The 26,956-nt window shown below is 35.5% G+C and overlaps 4 protein-coding genes across 4 annotated transcripts; 2 read left to right on the top strand and 2 right to left on the bottom strand.

The window, feature by feature from the left end:
* Positions 1 to 519: 519 nt before the first annotated feature.
* LOC132313915 (uncharacterized) lies at positions 520 to 2,010 on the bottom strand. Its single transcript, XM_059812850.1, has 2 exons — positions 1,877 to 2,010; positions 520 to 1,219 (listed from the first exon to the last, which is right to left on the bottom strand). The coding sequence occupies exons 1-2, from the start codon at positions 2,008 to 2,010 to the stop codon at positions 520 to 522; spliced, it is 834 nt and encodes a 277-aa protein (XP_059668833.1).
* A 42-nt stretch (positions 2,011 to 2,052) lies between these two features.
* Positions 2,053 to 2,583, top strand: LOC132313914 (E3 ubiquitin-protein ligase RING1-like). Its single transcript, XM_059812849.1, has one exon. The coding sequence runs from the start codon at positions 2,053 to 2,055 to the stop codon at positions 2,581 to 2,583; it is 531 nt and encodes a 176-aa protein (XP_059668832.1).
* Positions 2,584 to 16,734: 14,151 nt separating this feature from the next.
* On the top strand, positions 16,735 to 17,994 carry LOC132311269 (uncharacterized). Its single transcript, XM_059809105.1, has 3 exons — positions 16,735 to 17,105; positions 17,202 to 17,303; positions 17,536 to 17,994. Exons 1-3 carry the CDS (start codon positions 16,863 to 16,865, stop codon positions 17,614 to 17,616), a joined length of 426 nt encoding a protein of 141 aa, XP_059665088.1. The 5' UTR covers positions 16,735 to 16,862; the 3' UTR covers positions 17,617 to 17,994.
* A 4,449-nt stretch (positions 17,995 to 22,443) lies between these two features.
* Positions 22,444 to 26,344, bottom strand: LOC132311268 (large ribosomal subunit protein uL5). Its single transcript, XM_059809104.1, has 5 exons — positions 26,224 to 26,344; positions 26,031 to 26,138; positions 25,897 to 25,939; positions 24,595 to 24,790; positions 22,444 to 22,879 (listed from the first exon to the last, which is right to left on the bottom strand). The coding sequence occupies exons 1-5, from the start codon at positions 26,224 to 26,226 to the stop codon at positions 22,681 to 22,683; spliced, it is 549 nt and encodes a 182-aa protein (XP_059665087.1). The 5' UTR covers positions 26,227 to 26,344; the 3' UTR covers positions 22,444 to 22,680.
* Between the last annotated feature and the right edge of the window lie 612 nt (positions 26,345 to 26,956).

The raw sequence follows: 26,956 nt of genomic DNA, 5'->3' as shown, positions 1-26,956 counted from the left end.
TCTAGACCAGTACTATTTCCACCTTTAACACTACCTTCATTGTTTTGATTAGCCCCTTTTGAATAAGAAATTCCATGCTTTACTGCTGAAACTTCCTCACTATATATGGCCTGCTGTGACACTTCTAAATTTTCCTTTAAACTCACTTCCTTAGAGACCTCATCCTCAGGGATTGTCAAATCATACACAACCCTAGTTATCCCCACATCCTCTTCATCATTCTTCTTCAAAGTAACATCCATATTAGGAATCAACTTCCCTTGAACAGGGCTACCAAACTCCAGTTCAGCAATAACCCTCACACCTTCATTCCCTTCTATTATAGCTGTTGTATTCTCAAAAGGCAAATCCCAAGAATCTAAAACCAATCCCTCGTCAACCCTCACTTCTTCATACTCTTCTATTATATCTTCTGTGTGCTCACCAAGCACATCAAAAGAATTGGACACCTCCAAATTTGTAGCTATACTAGAAGTTCCTGGAATAGAACTACCTTCAGAACCTCTTTGAGGCATTTTATCAACCACCTTCTCGGCAACTCCAGTGTCCACCATTTTCCCTTTCTGTTTTATCACCCACCATTTTCTTCATTTTGGTTGGTATAACTTTCTTTGGACAATTGCCGACCACATGATCAATCCTTTTACACAAAGAATATACCCGAGGCTTCCACTCATATTCAAAAGATACATTACAATCCAACCCATGCATGTCAACCACCATATTCTCCGGCAAAACCTCAGAAATACCAACTTCTATCATGACACGAACAAATCCTTCTTTGTCTCTGTACTTTTCTGGATTATCCATATAAATTGGGTGAGAGAATGAAGAACATACCTTTGAAACCGAAACAGCATTGCGACAATGCATAGGTAGGTCATGTATACGAGTCCAAATAGGAACCAAATCCAAAGCTTCTCTTTCTAAGACCACATTCTTGCACCCTTGTTTCATATTTATCAATCTCCCTTCAAAGGTGTCAATCCTAGACAGAACTTGTTGCACCAAATCTTCATTTTTAAACCGAACCATGAAGAAGCCATTCTTTAAATATACTAACATGATATCTTTGTCCCATCGTTTCTCCACAAACGCCTTGAAATGGTGGTAGTATGGCTGAAGACCCAACACATATCCCACCACTAATGGCTTCCAATATTCTATTTCATCTGCTACATCTTCAATAGAAATAAACACCTTTGATCCACGACAAGAGCTGTGATATTGCAAATTAGTAAAGATAGGAGAAGGGGAGGTTGAAGAAGCAAAGCAACTTCTCCATGACAGCTTTGGTTGAGTAAGGGTATCATGCTTGCTCGGAGACACAGCCGGCGGTGTAGGGAGGAGGGGCTGCCCTCCTCCATGTAGGGGAGAAAGGGCTGCCCTCCTTCAAATGCTGAAAATTTACGTGGGACTAATTCCCTAAGTAGGTTTATATAATAATTAATGTAAACTATAAAAAATGATCATATAACAAAGTAATTGTACATGACTATAGCATGTACAGTTACTATATGTCTTGGGGTATGATAATTCATCACCACTCCATTAGTTACAGTAGCTTTTTTTTTTTATTTTTTTTATTTTCAGGTTTCAGGAAATTGTTCCCCTGAATGCATGAAATATTCTTGTGAGCGAGAACAATGAACCTGCAGCAAAAATGGCCAGCCCTTATAAGCCAACCACTTAACAAACCATGAACCCTCCTGACTCTGATTCAAGCCGTAGTTCGAAACAATCACACGCTTCTTCTCTAGATAAGGTACTTTAGATTATGTAATGCTATGTTATGTTACAAGGACTTGAAAGGAATTACAAATTTGTGTATCTAATTTTGAAGGCTAGTTTCGGCATTATAAAAATACCACTAAACCTTGAATCATCGTATTGTTTTTTACTCTCACACACGTTGTTCCAAGGTCGCGTCAACGGAACATGTCGACCCGCTCCACCATCACCACCGACGGCGCCACCACCACCACCACCGGTCCAAACCCTACCCCACATATCAGACGAATACGTCGTCTTTCTAGATCGCGTCAACGGAACATGTCGACCCGCTCCACCACCACCGGTCCAAACCCTACTCCACATATCTCAAGACACGGTTTTCTGCCTCCAAACCCTACCCAAACCCACCAACTCCACACCTCCGACTACATCAACTCCGACGACGAGGACCTCTTCAACTCCATCACCGATCGTATCGCCAATCAACACGAAGAACACCAAGCCAACCGGTCATCTCCTACCTCCAAATCATTCATCGATTCGCTACAATCCCTCAAATTTTTCCATGCTTCTTCATCCCATTCTTGCCCAAGAACCTGCTCAATCTTTAGGGATGACTCTGAATTTTTTTCAGAGGTGAATCAATTGCCGTGCAACCATGTTTTTCATCCAGATTGTATTGTTCCGTGGCTTGGTAGGAGAAATTCGTGCCCCCTGTGTCGGTACAAGTTACCGGTGGAGCAAAATCCGAAGCAGTTGAAGAGCTATGTGGTGAGATTGGGGAATGTTGACTTGGAGGGGTGGGGTGGGGTGAGAATCAGGAGAGCGGTTTTCATGATGCACTGTTAAGGAATGGGTTTGTTCAGGCAAGGATAAGGTCGGTGCCTTCTTCGCGTATGGGGCAGATTGGGAGTGGTTTGGCAGTGACTGGAAATAGTGAGGACTCGGTTTCAAGCCCCTTGGTGCAAAGGGAGAGTGATACTATGGTTGATGAAGATGGTGACACTTTGATGCTTGATGCATGACTCATGACTCAGTCTTTTTGGTATGTGACCTTCTGTTGTTTGATACTTGTATTATCATTAATTTTTCATGTGATGATATATGTTTATGTGAAATTTTATTGTAGTTGTAAATCTTGGACTGTCATTGAGTTTGAGCTTTTGGTTGAAATAACTTGCAGTTAATACTTAAAAGAATTTTATGGTGTACTTGTGGTTGGGGTTGAGAACTATAGACTAGTTGGTATCTTTGATATGTTAACTAGAAGCAGAACACCAATTCCGACCTACATCAACTGCATGTCGTTCTTGTTGTTTGAATTATTTATTTTGCATTCTGTGGTTGTTAAATGTGTTACCTGGTTTAAACTTATCAGTATTGCGTGGTTTAAACCTAAGAATTGTTTTTCCAAATTTGGGACATGACAGAAAACTTTACTGAAAAAGAGTCGAGTTGTTTTAGCAAAAGTTGCTATTATGTAGAAGTAATAGATGGCACTAGAAATTGACCTAGTCATGTCCTATTATATTGGGCTAAGTGTAGAAGAGATGGCAGCTAGCTTGATGTTGATTTTCTAGGTTGATGTACTGAAACTGAAAGTCTGAAACTTCACTGGCTACTGGGTCAGTCCAAAACTATTCATTGAATCTGATATTCAATTACCTTAAATTTCTAAGAGTTCTTGTTTGTTTGTCCGCTTGAATCGAATGGATTTGTTCACAATTTGACATAGCAGTCCAATGTAGAAACTTGCCATCGTGAATGGATCCATTTAAGGAAATAGTAACCACCACAAAAATGAACTTATGTGGAAAAAAATATTGTGAAGTTCCTTTTCTTTTTCTTTTTTTACAAATTATTTTTATTATTTTTTATGGTTCCATTCAAGATGATGGAAGTTTTACACTAATGCTCCGTTTGGTACAAAGGAAGAAAATTGTAATACCCCTAATTTTAAAAGGATAGTCTCGGTATTTATTTATTTATTTTTATTGTATTTTTTTAATTGTTTAATTGATTATTTGACTAATTGTTTATGTGTTTAATTGATTTAAGTGTTACTTGGTTCATTGGCTACTTATCTATGTGTTATTTGTATTTTGTCTAGGTGTTATTTGTATTATTTGTTTAATTAGATTGTGCACTTAAATGATGTATTTGATTAATTGTAATTAATTATAAATTAAATGATTAAATGTTTTATTTTATTTTATTTTATTTTATGGTTATGATTAGTGGTAATGGACTAACTAATTGGGTCCCACGGACTACTTGAATAGGAGGTTGGATGGGTATGGATAATTACCCATGGATAGTTGTATATGTATATATATAGATATATATGTATATACATATATATAAAAAGGAAAGTAATTTATTAATATTATAGTAACTTTAGTATTAATAAATAATCTGATGTATATATTTTATATATTTATATAATAAGGATATACATATATTTTATACGTAACATGTTTTAAGTTACCTTTTTAATATTATGGTAACTTTAGTATAAATAAATAATCTGATGTATATATTTTATTTATTTAATAAGGATACAGATAGATTATATATGTAACATGTTTTAAGTTACCTTTTTAATATTATAGTAACTTTAGTATAAATAAATAATCTGATGTATATATTTTATTTATTTAATGAGGATATAGATAGATTATATACGTAACATGTTTTAAGTTACCTTTTAATATTATGGTAACTTTAGTATTAATAAATAATCTAATGTATATATTTTATTTATTTATATAATAAGGATATACATAAATTATATACGTAACATATTTTAAGTTACCTTTTTAATATTTTTATTTTTTATTTTTCTTTATTAAGTTGACTTGGATTGGGAAAAGGAATAGGGTTATTATTTAGCCTATAAATACACAACTATAGGTTGAAAAATGAGTGAAAATATATCACGTAATATATTCTATAGAGAAAGAGTTAGAGAGAGAAGGAGAAAGAAGAAGGAATGAGGAGAAAACCCTGTAGAGAGAAGATCAAGGAAGAAGAAGTTTAACTTTCGATTCGAAAGTTTAAGGCAAGTTCTTCTTCTATCTCTTTCCCTTTGATTTGTGTTTCTGTACATGCCTAGGAAATTCCAGAATTTATTAAACACATAAAATTAAATAATTATGCATGTTTAATTGGGTTAGAACATAGGTTTTATGAAATTGGTTTATATCTGTTCTTGTGTTATGAATTGATAAAATGCATGATTTTGATTTGATTTCTTATGTGAATTTTTACATGTTTAAATTATGTATTTTTCATATCTGTGGAATGATGGAACATAGAAATATACCTAGGATTCCTGAACATTAAATAGGGACTAGGTTTGGGTTTTCATAAATTTGAATATACTCAATCATAATGATGCTTGCTATTTGAATGTTTTAAACAAACGAATGGATTTAATCTTTTAAAATATTTTAGCAATTGAGATTAAATGTGTAGGATGAATTGGATATAGAGAATCATTATTTAACGGTATAATAAAATATCATTATGTATAAGATTCAGTTTGTGTAGGACATATGATATAGGAAGTTTAAAGAAATAATAAGTCATTCCTATTATGTGATAACTTGATATCATATTTATCATAGTTATTTATGGAATGTTTGATGTATTTCCTTAATTGTTACATCAATTGTTGGATTGTGTGGTTTAATGCACCGGTATGGGACGGTGGCATTCTAGGGATGGATTAACTTATCAGTTAAGTCCTACCTATTTTATATAAGGGAATGGATTAACTAAAATGTTAAGTCCTACTTATATTTAAGTCAGGTCAGCTGAACAAGTTGAATGACTTATGGAGGATTAATTTATTATATAAGGGAATGGATTAACTAAAATGTTAAGTCCTACTTATATTCAAGTCAGGTCAGCTGAACAAGTTGAATGACTTATGGAGGATTAATTTATACTGGATAGGATGGTTACTAGATTTTATATATATAAATATGGTGCCATGATATGAGCTTGAGTCTCAGGATCAATGGTTAGGGCGCGTATATCGCCAGGGATGTGTAGCTAGATATAGTGTAGTTGTGTACCCTGGTAGGTCTAGGTACTCATGCCCACTATATGTGCGTTTTGCATGTTGCCTACTATTCAGGTTGAGACAACCCTATAGTCTAGTGAGGTTCCTTTAGTGTGTGTATATATATATACGGACTATTAGTTACTGTTGGATTGATTAGGATGTATACGTGTATCGGATCTCTGCTTGGACTGTAGTAGAGTAGAACTTGTTTGTGGGCCTGACCCACCATTATTTTCAGGTGTTCGTCACGAGTAGAGGTTGTTCGTGCTGAGCGGGGATCAGTCTACTTCATTCTTCCGATGCTACATAGGAGTTCCTTTATGATTCAGTTTCCTGTTTTAGATTACTGTCATTTGTTTAGTTTGGATTTTCTAGGGGTCCACACAGTATGGATTCCCGAGTTGTTTTTTGGAGGATCAGTTGTATCAGAAGAGTTTATTAATTAATGGAAATATATTATGAGGTTTATTATTAGATTATCATTTTCTTTTTTGTCAGCATTTTATTTATTCTTCTTTGTTCTTTTGTACTCTGTGTTCGTTTATTATCAATTTGTTTTGATATCCTCGGGTATTCGGGCGTGGGCCTGGCCAACCCGCATTCGAAAATTCGGGGGTATCACAAAAATTGAATGGAAGGGAGAGAAGAAGAGATAGGCGAGACATCCCTAAGGAAGAAATTGTGTTCTTCCCTCTTTTTCTTTGGTTGGATGGAAGAGAATATAATGAGATAATACCTTATTTTGTTTGTTATGATAGAAGAGAAGAGAGAATGTTAATTATAAGGAAAGTTTTGTAATTAAAAACTTTTATAATAGCCTTGCCTTTTTTCCTTCATGTCTTTCGTCCATATTTGGAGGGATGAAAATTTGTGAAGGAGAAAAGATGACTCATCCATCATCTTTTCTCCTCTCCTTGTCTCCTCTCTACCAAACGAAGGAAGTTTGTTTCTTCCTTCTATCTTCTTTCAACCCCTCTTCCTTTGTTCCTACCAAATGGAGTATAAAATGCTAAGTAGATTGTGAATGATATTATTGAAATTCAAGGGATACCCAAACGGGCCCTAAGAGTATTCTTACATCACTTTTTCAAGTTGAATACTATGATCGAGTTTCAAAACTTTGATTAAAATCGCATGCACTTGCAATAATTAACAAAAAAAAGTGTTTCATGCAATGGTTGGGGCTTAGAATTGTGAAACAACTCTGAAGTCTTCTGAATTGAAATCATATGATGACTAGAAGGTGAATGTCTGCTGATTAAGTGGTTGGTTTTAATGTACAGGTTCTGTGTATATTCTCCATAAATCATGTCCTTCAAGCTGTTCTTCATGTGCCTTTATAACCTTTAGTTACTTTTGTTAATTAAAAACTTTTATAATAGCCTTGCCTTTTTTCCTTCGTGTCTTTCGTCCATATTTGGAGGGATGAAAATTTGTGAAGGAGAAAAGATGACTCATTCATCATCTTTTCTCTTCTCCTTGTCTTCTCTCTACCAAACGAAGGAAGTTTGTTTCTTCCTTCTATCTTCTTCCAACCCCTCTTCCTTCCTTCCTACCAAATCGAGCATAAAATGCTAAGTAGATTGTGAATGATATTATTGAAATTCAAGGGATACCCAAACGGGACCTAAGAGTATTCTTACATAACTTTTTCAAGTTGAATACTATGATCGAGTTTCAAAACTCATTAAAATCACATGCACTTGCAATAATTAACAAAAAAAAAAAGTGTTTAATGCAATGGTTGGGGCTTAGAATTGTGAAACGACTCTGAAGTCTTCTGAATTGAAATCATATGATGACTAGAAGGTGAATGTCTGCTGATTAAGTGGTTGGTTTTAATGTACAGGTTCTGTGTATATTCTCCATAAATCATGTCCTTCAAGCTGTTCTTCATGTGCCTTTATAACCTTTAGTTACTTTTGTTAGTTTACATGGCACAAACGTTGTACCATTTTTATTTGTTACAATACTTAATACTTCCAAATCCTTTCTGATTGAACTAAAGGGTTTAATTTCAATTTTGTCGGCTAATTTGGACATGTCTTTTGGTTCGATTTAATGGAGTGTGTTCGGTCATTAGGACTTGGGATGACAAGTTTTGTAGAACAAAACTGAGTCTATATTTTGTTTTAATTTAGTTTTGAAACTGTTCAAAAGTTACTTAGTGTTAGTTACCTCCCAAGGTCGAATATGAGATTCATGATGTATTCTAGGGTATATTGGTAATTTTTGTTTACAAGGGTATAAAGGTAAAACGATACACTGATGCACTCACCAATTAGGGTTCATGCATTGCATATCTAGGGTTTCAATGTTTACATGTCAATCATTTAGATTCCCTAAATTGCTATAAACTTGTAAGGAGTAGTTCAGTATTAAGTACCTTGATCTGCATGTTATGTCATGTTGGACTACTCCGTGTGGACTCAAGACTATTGGAACTCCCCTATGCATGCTTGAAGATGATGGAACAATTTCTTCCATGTGGATCTGCGAATTGCAGGGGAATTTGTTCTCAATCAGTTAATTTGCATGCAAAGTTTGAGAGCGACCCCATCCCTTCTCTGAATAATGTCACACAGATTATAATCCTAGAGTTGATCCCATTGACCAAGGTTGTGTGACACGATATTTAGGAAGCAGGAGACGAGAACTTTTCAACAATACACGTTAGGTGTCAGTCTCATAAGTACCAGGGTGCATGTAAGTGATTCACCTAAAATGATATTTCTAGCAACCCATTTTGCTCTAGTTTAAGCATTTCTTTGAAAATAATTGTAGCTTTTTGACCAAACTAAATTCAAATACAAATAGACTTCCAAAATTTTTGACAATGCATGGATCCTGAGAATTGGAGTGTCTGAATTCTAGAAGTTGGAGGTGAGAAAAATGTTTTTTTGAATTTTTTTAAATTCATGAACACCAAGAAGGCAATAAGACATAGTTGTTTTGTGGGATTTTGGGAACCTATGGGGTGTCATGGGTTCCATAGCAGCTGTGCAGCTCTGGTTTTGTTTTTGGTGGTCCAACTTTCTTTCTTGTTTTGTTCAATCTGGCCATCCGATCTTTAGTTAAAGCGAGTCCTAGGTTTAGAAGGAATTCTGAAATACTCTAGAATTGGTCTCTTAAGGCGTTTAGGAAAGAGTCTTAACTTGGCCCCTCGAAGGCCCTCCTAATATAACATCTCTTTCCCCATTAAATTCACAATCATATTGCATGGCTCTCAAATCTTTTTGTTCTGCCTAAAGTAACCTAACTTACCTAGGATTCAGACCCATATTGGTGTACATGCGCCAATAAAAATGCTTATTTTAAACAAAATGTTTTTTTGGAGAAAGAAAGCAGATGAACAATGTGAAAGGAAGATGACGAAGGATTTTCTTCTAGTATTAATAAATCATGAATCAAAAGTAATGTTGTTCAAGCTTTGCATTCATGTGAACATTTTCATTTCTTTCCTCTTATGTCACCATGTAAATGGCTTGCCTGGGAAGTCGTTTTCATTCTAACTTGTTTGGTTTACATGCTAAACTCTAACTGTCCTCTAATTTTGTTCTTATCAAATTTTCTTTGAATAAAGAAAGATTTATCCCAATCCCCCATCAGTCGTCCATATATCACCAAACTCATGGGAAAACCTCGTTTGAGTTTATTTGACGAACTTTCACTGTTACAGGATTGTGATTGCCATAAAACAAAAAAATTGTTTTAATTTTTTTTCAGGGTTCAAAATGGAAGGATTATTCTGTGACATGTTCAAAGCTCAAAACAGTTATTTAAAATTACTGGTGATGTTTATAGTCGAAAAGTTATTAGACTGTAGAAGCAATCATATCACAGTGGTCAAATTGTAGGTATCATGTCTAGAAGGAATTGGTGGGTTTGTTATTTGATTCTTATTCTATAAGAAAATTGAAAGAACTACTATTGTTGCTTTGTTTTTCAAAATGTTTCGTTATTGTATTGCCTTTTTTCTTCTCCTTATATTATTTTTTGAGGGTGGGGGTTGAGAGGTTTGAGAGTTTACCAAATTGCCGAATGTTATGGGACTAAATAATCTTAGTTTGCTCGTAATGGAAAACAAATAAATTATTTCTATTATGCTCCTGTGAGTTTATGATTACATTTATTACCTGTATTTTTTTTTTTTCTTCTGACAATATGATTTTTTACCATGATATGGGTTATTTATATAATTCACTCGTTTGACTCTGTTTCTTGGCTCTTCAATTTGCAGTTTATGTACAGTCAGCTTTGGAAAGTGTCTGGTTAATTTACTTCAATTATCCCAAACAAGGTGCAAAAACATGGTGCAAATTTGGACCGAAGACGATGCTACTATCTATCCGGTAGATGAAGTAGATAAGATCAAAAGATAAAGTTACCCTAGATGGAAACCAATCGGTTAGATTTCTCGGCTTGAGAATCATTTTCCTTCGGTTCTTTCTCTATTGTTGAGCAGATGGAACGACTTGTAATTTTTTATATAGACGTGTCTTTCACTTCTTGATTTCATGTGTGCATATATAAGTTACCGGAAAAGACTAGCTATTTACGCTTGGATGTATATAATGTCCTCTCTAAATTCAAGTATAAATTTACCATAAGGTTTCCTGCATATAAAAGTTTTCTTGTCAGCTGCCTTGGAAAAGTTTGGAGAATATTCTATATATATATATATATAGAGAGAGAGAGAGAGAGAGAGAGAGAGAGATTTTATGATTTATACATATTCATATGAAGCATGTGAAGCCCCCAATGGATTAGGTTGCCACTGCTTTAACCATTTTCAATACAAAACGCAAAGTCTATGTATGTGTTTCCCATACGTTGCTTTCCTCATGAAATTGAAGTACTGCACAAGACTTTCCTCGGACATGTCGTTTTTTCCCCTATTGATCAACTAAGTAGCATAAGAATGAATTGATCTCGGCCGTCCAATCAGTTTGATCACTATCATTATTTTGATTTCTTCGTGGGTTCGAGGGGTTCTAGTTTTGCATAGTGAAATAGTGAAGTAGGGGTATGAATGTATTTCTTGTCGAATAAAAAAATATATATGTGAAGTTAAGACTTAGAAGGCTCTTTTTGTGATCCTCGCATTAGTCATATCTACCTCATAAATTAATGACCAAGACAATTTCAGGTCATGGTTTTGGTAAGCTAGCCTAAAAGGCATTTTCAATCTCAACCAATTCACGTATATGGTCATCAAATAACAACTTCTTTGCAAAGTCACAGGCGGCTTTATTAGCCAACCTCTAACGCATGCATGTGCGTGTGTATCTATAATAAATATACATATAGGTCTCCTAAGCATTTCTTGTATACATTTCACGTTTCCCCTGTGCATGTCACGATTGTCCTGCACTTGGCATTGCTTCAATTTGCATAGAAGGAATGGCATTGGAGATGTCAATGGAAGATACGGCGATGAAGGTAGTTGTTTTTGTGCTTGTTCAAGCTCTGGTTTATTTAATCCTCTCCAATTCATCGGACATTTTCTCAAAGAAGAAGAAGAAGAAGAGATCGCTTAGTTTCAAACCTGCTCGTTATGGTAGCATTTGCCGGATGTTGGCTGCAATCTCCGACATCCCACAGGGTGGTGAGGCATCGCGGAGTCCAACCCAGAAGTTCCACACCTCCGAGGATTGTATGTAGATTGCAGATCCTATTGTGTATTATACTTATTGTATTCAGAAATATTACTCTGTATTTTTTTATTTTATATTCAACATAGCAAATTAACAAATAAAATTTCACTACTCAAGATTCAAATACTATATACATGTCAATATTATAGAAAACATATGGTTAAAAAAGTTAGAAAATGTAAATATGAATGCTAATAAGTTCATAGAATTGCAATGGAATTTAAATAACAATAAAAAATAAAAAATAAAAAAAGAATAGAGAAAAATATTATTGCACATACATCATATAGGAGGAGTGCAAGAATAAAAAAAAAAATTAAGACAGAAAGAGTTAGAGAGATTGTTAAAAATGGAGAATTTTATAGAGAGATTTTAAAAAATGGAGAATTTTATAGAGACATTTTGTAAAATTAAAAAAGAAAAAAGAAAAAGAAAAAAAAAGAAGCTAAATTAATTATATTTAAGCGAATAATTAACAATTATAATATGATACAAAAAAGAAATTTCTAAGTTCAAGACTAAATAAATTAATACTCTGAATGTATCTATATATCATACTAATTAAGTAAGCCAACTAGGACTCTTCTTTCATCGATTTCATTTTCATAGTCACAAGTTTTCTATAATATGACATATACTTTTGTCATGCCTAAGGGTTGAATTTTAATATCTAGGAATCATAATTCAATTTTGTTTATTGTGATTAGGGGTGGCAATTTAAGCATAAATCCATTAAGCCGGTCAAGCCCACCCACTAAATTTAAATAATTTGGGTATTCAAATTTAAATGAGTGAGTCAATAACGAGTAAAAAATGGGTACCCATTCAATTTGAGGGTCAATAGTGGGTTAAAAAAGGGTACCCATCTTAACCCGCTCAAACAAAATCCTATTTTTATTTTCTCTCTCTTTTCTCTTTTCTCTTTTTCTCTCTCCTTCGTTTTCTCTTGTTTTTTTTGTCATAAAAAAGAAAAAAAATTGTAACACTTGAAATCAAAAAATAAATGTAAAAACAAATTTTTTTATTATTATTATTAATATTATTTTTTATTCAACCATCGTAATGGTAATAATATGGGGAAATATCACTTGCCTCCCTCAAGGTTAGGCCTAATTACAGACGGTACCCCTAACATTTCAAAAATTACAGAAATCTCCCTCAAAGTTAGCTCCGTTATAGCAGTTTGCCCCTTCCGATGATGGTCAATGCCGGTCAATTATGATGTTAGCCATTGAAAGCATGAATTACCACAACTAACCTTGCCTATTATTGCAAAGACATTTTCACCCTTACTTTTGAATCAAAATTTACCCATATACCCTCAAAGACAATCACAAAGACATTTCCACTCTTTATATATAATTGGGTAAAGTGCAAAAAAAAACCCCTAAACTATATTCGAATTTGCAAATAACCCCCCTTAACTATATTTTGTGCATAATACCCCTTAAACTATCACATTTTGCTGCAAAATGCCCCAATGCCTAAGCTATATTTCATTAAATGACTATAATGCCCTTTCTTATTGAGTTACACTTGAGATTAGTTTTCTCAAAACTGAAGGAGTTTCAGTTATATGTCAAAAAGGAGAAGTGTGAGTTTTATCACCAAGAAGTGATGTTTTTGGGGCATTGGATCAGTAAGGGCCATGTCAGAATGGATGAGAGAAAGGTGAAAGCCATCCTTGATTGGTCTGCACCTACCAAAGTGACAGAGTTGAGATCTTTTCTAGGGTTGGCAAACTACTACAGAAAGTTTATAAAGGGATATTCCAAGAAGGTCAGTCCTTTAACGGACTTACTGAAGAAGGACAAACAGTGGGTTTGGTCTGAGGAGTGCCAGAAAGCTTTTGAGATGCTTAAGCAGGCAGTGTCTACAGAACCGGTCTTGAGACTGCCTGACTTTGGTTTGCCATTTGAAGTGCATACTGATGCCTCTGACAGAGCAATTGGTGGGGTCCTAGTCCAAGAAGGACACCCATGTGCCTTTGAAAGCAGGAAGCTTAAGGATGCTGAACAGAGGTATACAACTCACGAGAAGGAGATGACTGCAGTGATACATTGTCTTGACGCATGGAAGCACTATCTGTTGGGTACCAAGTTTACAGTGGTGACTGATAATGTGGCCAATACCTACTTCAAGACACAGAAAAAGCTTACTCCAAAGCAAGCTCGTTGGCAAGAGTTTTTTGGGGAGTTCAATTTTGTGTGGGTTCACAGACCTGGAAAGCAGAATCAGGTTGCTGATGCCTTGAGTAGGAAAGAAGTGCAGGAGTATATGGCGTCGTTGACAACGGTGTATACTGATTTCCTTGACAGAATTAGACAGCAATCCCAGTCCGACAATGCCTATCAGAAACTTAAGCAACAGGTTGCTGATGGTGAAGTCAGAAAATACTGGATTGAAGATAATCTACTCTACGCCAGAGGAGGTAGATTATATGTTCTTGTTGGAGGTTTGAGACGGGAACTAATGCGGGAAATGCATTATCCTCAGTAGGCTGGACATCCAGGGGTGGATAGAATGCTGGCGTTGATATCCAGATCATATTACTGGCTCAAGATGGAGGATGACATAGAGTTATATGTCAAGACTTGCTTGGTCTGTCAGAAAGACAAGCATGAGAGGAAGAATGAGGCAGGGCTACTGCAACCCTTGCCTATACCAGAGCGTCCATGGCAGTCAGTTTCAATGGACTTCATTTATGGTTTTCCTAAGGTGGAAGGTATGAGATCTATTTTTGTGGTAGTAGATAGATTCTCTAAGTATGCAATTTTTATTGCTGCACCACATGCATGCCCAGTGGAAGTTGCTGCTAGTTTATTTCATAAATTTGTGGTGAAATATTTTAGCTTGCCCGAGGATATTGTTAGTGATCGTGACACCAGATTTACAGGAAGGTTCTAGACAGTGCTATTTGGCTTGATGGGTTCTGAACTGAAATTCTCCACAATAAACCATCCTCAGACTGACGGACAGACTGAAAGGATGAACCAGTTATTGGAAGAATATCTGAGGCACTATGTCACTGCAAGTCAGAAAAATTGGCAGGAGTTGCTAGACACTGCACAATTTTCTTATAATTTGCACAGGTCTTCAGCAACAAGAATGAGTCCCTTTGAGTTGGCAACAGGGCAACAACCTTGCACACCACAGGAGGTGGCAGTGCAGAGGACTGGTGGAAGATGCCTTGCAACACACCGATATGCCCGTTCCATGCAAGAGATGGTGGAGGAGGCACATGACAGCCTTGCCAAGGCTGCGAGAATGATGAAATTGACTCCACAGATTTGGAAGAAGATAAGCAGCAAGACTGTTCACAGAGGGCTGATTCAGAAGTATGATGGTCCATTTGAAATTGTGAAGAAAGTGGGGAATGTTGCTTACAGATTACAGTTACCTGAGAGACTGAAGGTCCATCCTACTTTTCATGTGAGTTTCCTCAAGCCTTTTCATGAGGACACTACAGATACATCAAGACAACAGGCTAAGAGAGCCCCACCTGTTATTCGGTTGCAGTTTAACAAGGAGGTAGAGAAGATTTTGTCTCACCGGACCCAGGGTCAGAGTAAGAAAAATCGCAGAACTGATTACTTGGTGCAGTGGAAAGGATGCAGTAAAGCAGAGGCGAGTTGGGAAAGGGATGTGACATTATGGCAGTTTGAGAAACAGGTAAGGGAGTACTTAGACAAGTCGATGAGGGCGTCGACTTCTTCTGGTGGGGGTGGTTTGTTAGCCCCTTAACGGTTGTCCAAGGGAAGACATGGGCATTTCAAGGCCATGCCATGTCTTGGGAATACTTTGGCTTTGGTTAGACAGCCATGAGGATGCTCAGTGGGTTGTCAGCGTGCACAAGATGCTCAACGTGCACACAAGATGCTTAAAAGGATGTCGGTGTGCACTGGGGGTGCCCAGTGGCACTTTCGTAAATATGGCAAAAAGTGAAACTTGGAGTTTTGACTCGGGATCTTTATGGGAGGTACCTTAAGTCCATAGAAGCTGGCTGGCGCAGACAGCACTCAATTTGGATGTCGTGAAAGGCCTGAAAGGCTATTATGATTCCTCAAGCATGGGTGATGTTTACTCCTGTCAGAGTGCTGGATTTCCCTAAGACTATACTAGGGAGGGGTCTGTTGAGCACATCGGTTGGGCTATGGCATGGCTTGCTTAGAGGGCTTAGCCAACGTGTATGGGCACGTGTTGCACCACTCCAAGATGGTTGCACAAGTGGGGAGCATCCAAGATATTGAAGGGCAAACAAATGGGCACCGACACGCGCGCTGGTGTGTAGCGGCGCGCGTGCGGGCGTGCAGGTGGGCGCGCGGGCAGGAATCCAACCTAGTGTGCGCGAGCATTTAGCTCGGCGTGCACATGGGAGTACAGCTACGAGCGCATGAGGGTTCAAACATGGCGCGTGTAGAAGGGCACTAGCGTGTACGTCGGCGTGCACTTTGGTGTGCACCCGAGCGTGCGCACAGGCATGCATGGCTTGGCACGCCGTGCACTCAGAGACATATATATGTGGGTGCAGATTGGTGGACTTGGCTTGGGCTAGGTTCACAAGGTTGACTCAGATGTGGCTAGAGCATGGACAATACAAAGTCATGGCTTGCGGTTACAAGAGGTGGTGGCTAAGTGGGCTCGGTCGGTTGGGGGAAGTTACTAGCACTTCCCACTCATCATGGGAAGTGGGGGAGTGCTGAGTAACCTCCCAAACATGTGGCACAATTCTGAGAGGATCAACACACAGGCAGTTAAGGGTGGTTTCTTCCACTATGCAGAATGTAACTTCTTGTGGTTATGTGGCATGAACAGAACATGCCAACAAGTCTAGCAGTTGGGCTTGTCAACTGCATTATAGTGTTGGCACATTTAGAGGGTGCCAGCATGATCCTAGGTGGATGGGGGTGTCATCCATCATCTTAGTGGGCAGTTATGGGCGGTTTTGAGAGTGGCCTATATAATGCTAAGGTGGGCTTTGTAGAGGGAACAGAGAGGAGGGTATGAGCCTTGGTTCCTTGTACGAACTCATGTTCCTTTGTAATATGAGCAAAGGTTGGGACTTGTCCCTGTAAACTGTGTGTGCCTTCTTTACATTTTTATACTGTGTGTATTATGTTGTAGTGTTGGCTGAGATTTGGTGGCCCCAAGTGTCATTACAGAGGCAAAAAATTCCTGGTGTAATTTAGCCCCGTAACACCATGTATAGTTTAAAATTTATTGTTATATAATTTCAGCGTGTGTTTTATCACGATAATTCCAAAATTATTCACTTGCGGGAGAGGTGATTTGTTGTAGATTTGGAGTCACACCATAGTGCCACCGAAGTCCTCTTTGTCCAACCCTAAAACCCTCCCCATATTTTCTCCGAACAAAAACTCTGCAAAATCAAACACCCAATGTCGGACCATCGATCTGCCGACGACGACGGCAAGGACAAGGAAAAGGACATATCCGTGGCCAAAACCGCCGGCTTCGTGGTCTTCTCAGGCATCGCCATGAGTATTCTCAAAGCCCTCAATCCCTACAACAACCCAACCCTCAAAAACATCAATCCCATTAATCACGAACCCAATCCACTCCCCGACTCGACTCCTCAACCATCCCACACCCCACCTCCTCCACAACCCATCGTCATCAAGGTATTACACCATTTCTTCAATCACACATACACACATAAATATATGATTTTTCTATTTTTATTTATTTAAATTTTTATTTATTTTATTTTGGTTTAGAAACCCACAAGTTGTACGGACCAAAATGTGCCTCAATCGTCCTCAAGAACAGTAGAGATCGTAAGTGGAGACACCCTTTGGGGTCTTTCTAGAGAATATGGGGTAAAATTTCTCTCCACTTTCCTTCATTTCTTTTTTCATTAGAAAAATTCACTTTTGGTTGTTTCATTTTTGGGTATTGTTGGTATGAGTTTATTCAGTGTTTCTTTTTTATTTTCGTTATATTGGGCTGAGTTTAGGTTTCATTTTTGGGTGTTGTTGATATGAGTTTATTCAGTGTTTCTTTTAATTTTTTTAATTATTTTTTTTAATTTCTTTGTTGGGCTGAGTTTAGGTTTCAATTGAGGCAATTAAGGAGGCTAATGGGCTAACAGGGGACACCATCTATGCTGGGAAGAAGCTCATCATTCCATGACATGTTCTTTCTCCAGATGTTTGTTTGTCATCTCTCATCTGTTTTTATGTTGTTGAATTGGAAATGTATTTTGCAAGAAAAATGAAATTGGTATTTCAAAGGTGTTATTGCTGACTTATCCTGAACCCATCTAGAACAATGTGGCAAATAGATTTTAGAGCAAGTATGGTGATTGCTTTGGTTTATATGGAGAGGAATGCCAGAGATAACATTTTGAAATGGGATTTACTGAGGAAGAAGCTTGCTTTTAGGAGTAGTTCACAATGTTGACATTGAAAACCTCAAATGTGAAAATAAAATTGCTTCAACTTTTGGTTCTTGCATTTGTATGCCCTGTTGTGTTGAATCGATGATGAATTTTTTGTTCTCGTGTTTGTATCTCCTGTTGTTGATACATTTTCCCTTCTACAATCTGTTAATCATACATTGTTTAGTGTAATTGTTTTTTTTTTTTTTTTACTTGTGTTCTAGCACTTCGACCTTGTTAGTAGGGACCATGGTTATTCATCTGATTTTGCTTGCTCTGAGGCGCTCTTTGTAGGGATTAACCATAATTCTGGGTAGTTCTATCTGCTTCAAGCTTTGTTATTCAACAGCTGATAATGTTATTGGCCGAGTTACTGCTATTGTCATCTCAATTGAGTGACATACAGTTAAGCCTTATATACGTTTAAATATCTAAATGATTATCTGACCTTGTGTACATGCATTGAATGCTGAATTTGTTCTCTTTTCCCTGTGGATTTGATAGTTGAAGTTAGTGTTTATCTGACCTTGTGTACATGCATTGTATGCTGAATTTGTTCTCTTTTCCCTGTGGATTTGATAGGTGAAGTTAGTGTTTAAGAGTCATTTGAAATTCTTTTATTTGTGAGTTCAAAGGTTTTTGACTAGTTATTGTCAATGTCCAGATTTTTCTCTCCTGAAGTTTCAAATATCTCCAACTCTTTAGCATAATTGATGTTCTAGTGATTTTTGGAAAGTAAAAATAATCTCATTTGTTTCTCCAGATTTTCTCTTCTGAAATTTCAATTATTTTTTTCAATCATCGGATTGTTTGCGGTATGCTGGCTGATGGGTCATTGTGATTTTGGGAAAGTAAAAACTTTACAATATAAAGATTGATGATCGTAAATTGCTATTATACACTGCAATTTCTCTCATCTTTTTTCTCCATACAAGTGCAGCAAAAACAATTTTGATGGATTTTAGTACCATAAAGAACTATCAATACACCGTCATAGGGTGGAAACATGCTAGTATTGGTGAGTATACTGACTTTTATGAATGTTCTAGTTCTCTAATTTCCTCTACAACAAGAAGTCATGGTAGTATATCTCATGTCGAAGGATAGCAGAACATTCTATTGCTGGCTGATTTATTCCTTGAATCAATAGAGAAATTTATTTGTTTTTATTATATAAACAAAATCATGGAACCTTTTCAGAATCTACAATTGCTACTTGAATGTGATGACATTGAGCCGTTGTCTGATTATAGTAGCCTGTTTATGGAATGCTTGGCTGATTTTCTTACTGAGGATGAAAATCAGTTCTCTTCCCAATTTGTTCTTTATTGGCTTCACAGGACCTAGAGTGGACAATGAATTGGAATAATTTGGAGGGACAAGAATTATTGATGCAAGTCAAAATTTATGAGAAGCATAAAAGTTGCCATGAAATCATGCTATCTATGTTTGAATTAGTTTTTTTTTGTTTTTTTTTTTTTCTCTTTCTCGGGGCAAATCAAATAGAAATTATATAGAAGAATCATATTGCTGGCTGATTTAGTCCTTGAATCAATAGAAAATTTTATTTCTGGTTAGGGCCATTTAACATATTGACAGTCATGAAACCTTTTCAGAATATACAATTGCTACTTTTTTTTTTTTTTTTTTGGCACAATTGCTACTTGAATATGATTTCGTTGAGCCGTTGTTTGATTAGGTTAGGCTGTTTATGTCGGGACAGAATGCTTGGCTGCTTTGCCTGCTCAGGATGAAAGAAATAGTATTTGTGACTGATCTATAAACCACTTCTCTTTTCCTAATTTTTGCTTCAGGTGACCAACCGGACAATGGCCTTATTTTCCAAAGGAAAGTCAGGAATTCGATCCTTAATGGAGGCACGTGTGTTTCAAAATACAGACTCTCGAATTGAAAAAATGGTCTCACAAAAGTGTATTAATAAATTACAAAGTTTCATGATTGGAGAGTTTTCATTGAATTAGTCCACTAAGTGTCAAATAGACCAGGACCATCTAATAATGTATTTACTTTTTAGAACATTTCCAAATTATCATTTGGCACATGGAGTACTCCTTTAACATTTAATAAGGATAAATTTGAAAAATTATTCTTAATAACATAAGAATTTTGAGGTGAGGGAGTAAAAGAAATATCTGGACTGAACCATATTGCAGTCGTACCCATCTCGTTTGTGGTTTGATGTTAATAATTCATCCACCATTAACCATTTTAGTCTATGTCGTAGCCATCCTAGTGAACTTTATCAAGTTCTCCCTCTAGATGCTACCTATGATTTTAAAAATCATTCGTTGTGCGATGAAAAAAAAGAAGTTTAATATTTGCAAACGTTTATGTTCATAGTTAAAGCCATTAGATTATTAATAACCAATGTTGTATAATAAAGCTTGCTAAATCAAAATCCTTGTATCTTATGTTAGTACTTATGCCTGTCAATGGAGCGGATCTTGATCCGAATTCAATTCAATTAACTTGAACAAAAAATCCAATAATCCGATTACAATACGAATCTGATAATCTGTTAGCCTAACAAATTAGATATGGATTATGCTGATGCGATTTGATAATAATCCGATCCGATCTTCATAAAATTATATATATATATATATATAATTATTTATCAATAATTTTACATATATGTGTATATATATATATCAATAGTCTTATTAGATTTGTATTAAAGGTAAGCCAAAAAATAGAAAAATAATTCATAATGTTATATGTATAATACTGTTACTAATAAATCTCCTAATAAACATACTAATAATATCATACTCTTTGTCTGAGTAAATAATTTTTCTTTTCTTTTCCTTTCATAGTTTACTTATCTTGTTTTATATCTTTTTCTTATAATCATTATTATTATTTTTTTAATTCTCTTTTGACATTAATTTATATATATATATATATATATTAGTTATAAAAAAATTTACATTTTTATCGGATCGAATATTCGTTTATTAACAAATTGGATTCGAATTAACTTACAAAATATCCGTCGAATTATCGAATCGGATCGAATAGACTAAATGTTTATCAGATTCAAATTAGATGGAGCCTGATCCGGTCCGAATTCGATCTATTTACAGGTCTATTAGTATGATTGGGATTTTTTTATTCTTTTACTTAGTTTTTAAGTTCGAGATGAGCTTGTTCATAATTTAGTTATAAATCAATGAAATTTACGATCCATTAAACGAAAAAACAAAGAATTAGATCATTTATGTTTCTTCTAAATTTTCATTATAATATTTGAGTATCAGTGTACTTTTGTAATTAGTGGATATTTACTCATTATGCTAATATGGCCTTTCAATGGCCATCTTCATACTTTTGAAAATGAGTAACGTGATGATGATGGCCTTTCAATTTTTAAGAAGAAACCATAAAAGTAGATGAGTAAAATAAGAGGTAAAAGATACAAGCAAAGGAAAGATGCTCCACCATATCTTGAAAAACATAGTTAGCTTTGCTAGAGTGATTCGAAAACGAGAAAAAACTACACACAGATAAGATGGCAAACAAAACCATCCATACAAAGAAGCTCCGATAGAACAGAGAACACTCATCTATCTAAGGAGACTCTATTTTTGGAGGAGTTGAATAGGTTGATGAATTGCTGTATTTTTGGAGAAGTTGAACAGGTTGATGAATTGCGATTTGGTCTCTTTTGGGGTTGCGGTTGAAATGAAAAAAAAAGCACTTTTATCAATAGCTACTTTTCATAATTAAATTAGTTTTTAATTTAATTTGTAACAATTGTTTTTTAAATATTTTTATTGCTAATTTTATAATAATACCCTTTAATAAAATATTACCATATTTGTTAATACTAACTTTATTAGGGAAGGAGTGTAATTGTCTTTATTTAAAAAAAAAAAAAAAAAGACATAGTTGAATAATGAAAAAGAATTACCTAAAATATTCAATTTTTAAAAATTCAAAATTCTAACTTCATTAAGTCACTCTACCATGCTTAATTTGGTAATCATTAAAAGTACCAAACACACTTCTAAAGAGTAGAGAAGCAATCCCGCTCTACCATGCTTAATTTGGTAATCATTAAAAGTACCAAACACACTTTTAAAGAGTAGAGAAGCAATCCCAAACTGAGTAGAGAAGCAATCCCAAACGGCTTTTAAAGAATAGAGAACCAATCCCAAACAGGCTCATGAAATTGAAAGAAAAAAAATATATATAGTTAAAAAATTACAAAAATATAAATTAAAATTTCCTTCCATGCAGCTAAATATAATGGGTAAAACACATTTTTGAATTTTAACAATGGCAAATACGAATTTCTATTCCGAGGCAAATGGAAGATGGATCAGATTTTATACCATATGATAATTAATAAGGGTTAAAGATTACGATAGCCAACATAAGTGTATTACCGTAAAATATGTGGTCATGCGCTGTGCACATAATAACTACAATCGTCTATTTCTTGACAGTGGACAAACGGTAGGAAAGTTTCTGCAAACTTTAGAATAGTTGAAGACTAAAGGTAGGATTTTTCTTTTGTTAATTTTTGGCAAGAGTAAAAAGCCAGAACAACCATAAAATCATAAAACATCATTTCTCACAATAGTCTTGGCAGTCTAAATACTGTGAACTACAAAAATAGTACAGCTCAGAAATCTCTTTAGAAGAAAATTGAATAATGATAATATGCGCTTGTTCCCAAAAGAAACCAACACAATTAAAATTTGTAACTAAGATTGATTATGACTTTTGCTAGAAGAAATCATAAATTTAAGCTCACCAAAACTTCGAAATGGTCCAATACCGTTTGAAATCTAAGAACCGATATTCTGGGACTTGTTTAGGATCACACCCTCGTATTTGACTTGGAACCACTTCATGGAATCCTCCTTTGTGACTCTGTGCTGGAGGCCAACACGAGCCTTGCACCTACGACGACGACCAACACGATAGCCTGGGCGTTCCAGCACTACAAAGAAATCCATGCCATAGATGCCAGTTGAAGGATCATACCTGATAGCAAATATAACCATTCAAATAAAAGAAGGGAGCCAGAAATAGATATGCAGTTAATACATAGATATTGAGGCACTACCTTATTAAGAAAGGACAAAAGGAAATTTTTTATTTAAGAAATTTTAATTGGGCCATTGGCCAAGGTAGTGCGAGCTCTACCCCCGTAGCAGTTCAAGCCCAACATGGAGAGTGTGTGCGAGCATGTTGCTAAATTTGCAACATGATCATCGCAAAACAATATTAGAAATGGAACATGAAGTATGACTCAGAAAACAACTGTGTTGAAACGGGCAATGGCAACCTTCGAAGCACGGACACTATATAGGTGCCATGTGCTTGACAAACACGTTAAAGGACACTTAATGAATTCTCACACACACACACACAAACACACACGTATCTGACAACTTTATGAATGTGCCAATAATTCAAAATCAATTTCATTGTGTTGGACACTTAACAATAAATTACAGAGACTTCTAAGTGCACGACTTTTGCAGCACAAACACAATAAATATCTTCCTCGAAATCCTCATAACAAGATCGTTATATTTTTTTAAAAGATTAACCTCCCTTTTATGAAGATGCACACACACAATCATCACGAGTTAAGCAACCAGCAGACACTTTTAACATAGGATACTTGACTCAGCAAAGTTTATTCCCAAATTTTTAAATACAAGATAAGAATATATTTTGTAAAGACAGAAATACAGAAGATGAAGTAATATATACAATAGAGCCTTTACAAAATTTATGGAAGATCATCTTTCACAATATAGAAATCTAAAAAACTAATCATAGTTATATATTTAATTATATAATAGAAGTATATGTTGAAACATTATACTTTCTAAATTGCAGTGTCTGCTGTCCTATTTTGCCAATACAGATCATATTTTGTCATCAGCTCAAGTTCGGGTAAAAGAACCCAACTAGGCATGATCAGAAAAAGGTTGACCAAGTGATGGCAATGAAATCTGACTCATGATGGAGGAACCAATCCAAACACAGCCCAGTCCAATTATTTATGTAGGCTCCCATCCAAATATGGGCAGTTTGCAAATCATTCTACCCATTTTCCGTCTTTACACATTCTATAGTTGGACTTTGAAAGAACCTAATGAGAAACACTAAAACTACCGTCCAAACATAGACCTTTTTTAATTCTTCAATACCTCAATACTTCTTCCATACACTTATACATCATATAGATCAGGAACCTAAAAATATATTAAAAGCGACATGCAAATAATATGTTAAGCAATCAAATATCCCATTCCCAAGCATAATACACAGTCCACATAAATGGTTGATTGTTCTGATCATGTCCCTAGCATACAGAAGTTCCTGGCTACGCATACAATTTTTTTATAAATAACTTACGACCTCATTCAACAACAGATGCAAGTAAATTCCACAAATTAACATTTTCCCGTTAGGGAGTTGGGGAAAGGGAGAAAGACAAATAGCTTAATTATAAATGATCTATAATCAACTGAAAATAACTTATGTCGTAAGTCTGTTTGTTGATCAATACATTATACTGTGGGAAATTATTGCCAAACTGCTTTACTTGTAATATTCAAAAAAGAAGAAACAACACACAATTATATATTGAAATTATGCTACTTAGGAATTAAAAAAGAACTGCTCAATGTGACAAATGTTCAATTCATTAAAAATGAAACATCGTTAAAGAGACCACTTACTTAATTCCAAGATCAATATGCTCCTGAATACCAAAGCCAAAACAGCCAGTATCACTAAAGTTCCTCCTCAGCAGCTCATATTCCTTCACCTTCAACCCACTTTCCAGAAGCTGCATTGCCTTGTCACCCCTGACCGTGACGTAGCATGCGATTTTTTCATTACGCCTGATTCCAAAAGACCGCACAGTATATCTTGCTGTTCAATTACAACAGATATCCGCATAAAAATAACATCATAGATAGTAAAAAAAAAAAAAATTACTAAAAAAAATAAGAGCTCAACCAATCAACAACACATTTACTGTCACTTAGAGCAAATATGAAAACTAATAGAAGGAGAAACAAAATTGAACTCAAATTAAGTGGATTCATTTCAAATAATTGAAAAACTCAATTCAGCTACACCAATATTGATTTTAGGCTCCGAGTAGCATAAAAGATTCATACATATACATATATATATATATATATATGTATATATATATGTATATGTATATGTATATACACATTTATATATAATCCTTCCCTTCTCCTAAATTTTCTCGGAAATAAAATTATATTCGAACGGTTCATCAAGCTTTCATCCCAATAAAATGAAACATTACTACTGAAATCACAGATTTGAGAAGAATCCAATTAATCAAAGCTGTCCATAATTAGGTTGCTGAGATGTCAAAGAACTAATAACGAATCTTATGAATTGTGTTCTTTCGATCACCCAAAAAGACATAAGCTAATTACACACAGCAACAGCAACATAACACATGTACTGTCACTTAGATAAAATGTGAAAACTACTTGAAGGAGAAACAGCATTGTCACATTGAACTCAAATTAAGTTGATATAGTTTCAAATAATTGTAAACTCAACTCAGCCCACTGATATTGATTTTAGGCTTCGATTAGCATAAAAGATCTATACTTTCTCAGATGAAATAAAAATATATATATTTATCTACATTTATCATCCTGTCCCTTATCCACATTTTCAAATGGAAATAAGATTAAATTTGAATAGAAATAATTATTAATTCACAGGCTTGACAAAACCCAATCAATCAAAGTTACCCATAGTTAGATTGCTGGGAAGACAGAGAAATAATAATAAATCTTATGAATTGAGTTGCTCAGATCACCCAAAAAGAGAGAAACGATATATACACATCGAATAAGCCAAATATGTAATGCTAATTAGACTCAGCTCAGAATAAACTTCTATTTTATGGAAAAAGGAGGGGAAAAAAAAGTCCAGGACCCAAAATTGTCTGAACAACAAAACGAAGCATTAAATTGAAAAGTCACCTTTGGAGAAAACAGGGGTTTGGCCACTGAGTTGCTCCAAGACCTGTGAGTGAACGAATATGGAATTAGATCAATAGCTGAGTACGAGACTGTAATCGTGAGATGGGTGTGCACCGAGATATAACAAGGAGTACCTTAGCAGCTCTGGTGAGGCGATCTCCGCTCTCGCCGACGGAGATATTGAGGACGAGCTTCTGAACTTTGATCTCTCTCATTGGGTTCGATAGTTTCTTCTCCGAAGCCTGGTACGAATAACATATATGTTAGACTAATACAGTAATCAAATATAGATAAAAGAAACACAATACAGAATATAGAGAGACATACCATGGTTCTGAGTTTGGCTTCCAGCCGCCGGTGTACGATGCAGATTTAGAGAGAGAAAATGAGGCAAGGCGGGGCGGTGAAGAATGAAAGAATCCTTATATAGGAGAGGTTGCTGGGATACTAGGGTATTTGATGGGCGGGGGATGGGTGAGAAAATGACATTACTACCCTCTTAAAGAGGATTTTCATACTCTCGTACCTTTTATTTTTATTTATGTTTTATACCTACACAAGAAACACTGCAATTTTTACCGCTCCACCAGGACCCGCCCTGTCCTGCCCCCTTTAATAACGAATATGGAAATAACTTTTTATACCGTTAGAGCGGACATGGATACAAATTTTGTGCCCATTGCAGGTCACGGGGCTGGTAAGGGTTTTTATACATATCCGCCCACCCCACTAAGCATATAACTATATTTAATATATATATATATTAATAACTTATTTTACCGACTTACCCAGTTACCCATTTCTTACAACCCTAATTTCTTAAGGCTTAATATCTCTGTTTCTTAAGTCTCTGTTTCTCTTCCTCAGGTAAATCCACGTACGCACTCACGTAGGTAGACTATTCTTCTTCGCCCTTTTTTATAATTTATTAAATCTATTATTCTTAGAAGCATAGGGATTGATCTATTCTTCGTCTTCTTCTATTTAGGCTATTCAACCAAGAAAATTGTGGAAGACAAATGGGGACACCAGATCAATTTCTGAGCCAAGAAAATTGTGA

This window comes from Cornus florida, unplaced genomic scaffold (assembly GCF_030987335.1).
Source record: "Cornus florida cultivar Cherokee Brave unplaced genomic scaffold, ASM3098733v1 CherokeeBrave_3.0.0_Hap2_Chr06, whole genome shotgun sequence".
NCBI lineage: Eukaryota > Viridiplantae > Streptophyta > Magnoliopsida > Cornales > Cornaceae > Cornus > Cornus florida.
Note: the sequence above shows the minus strand (reverse complement) of the source record. Positions and strands in the feature narration are given on the sequence as shown.

Bases quoted from the DNA above. Each gene is read 5' to 3' on its own strand.
- LOC132311268 (XM_059809104.1), bottom strand. The intron at 24,791-25,896 runs GTGACTTTTCAA...GTAATTGAACAG, and splicing joins AACCCCTGTTTTCTCCAAAG to CAAGATATACTGTGCGGTCT. The intron at 22,880-24,594 runs GTAAGTGGTCTC...ATTTGCTATCAG, and splicing joins CATATTGATCTTGGAATTAA to GTATGATCCTTCAACTGGCA.
- LOC132313914 (XM_059812849.1), top strand. From the start codon at position 2,053: ATGTCGACCCGCTCCACCACCACCGGTCCAAACCCTACTCCACATATC.
- LOC132311269 (XM_059809105.1), top strand. From the start codon at position 16,863: ATGTCGGACCATCGATCTGCCGACGACGACGGCAAGGACAAGGAAAAG. The intron at 17,106-17,201 runs GTATTACACCAT...ATTTTGGTTTAG, and splicing joins CACAACCCATCGTCATCAAG to AAACCCACAAGTTGTACGGA. The intron at 17,304-17,535 runs GTAAAATTTCTC...GGCTGAGTTTAG, and splicing joins GTCTTTCTAGAGAATATGGG to GTTTCAATTGAGGCAATTAA.
- LOC132313915 (XM_059812850.1), bottom strand. From the start codon at position 2,010: ATGTGGGGTAGGGTTTGGACCGGTGGTGGTGGTGGTGGCGCCGTCGGT. The intron at 1,220-1,876 runs GTTTAGTGGTAT...GCAATATCACAG, and splicing joins AAACAATACGATGATTCAAG to CTCTTGTCGTGGATCAAAGG.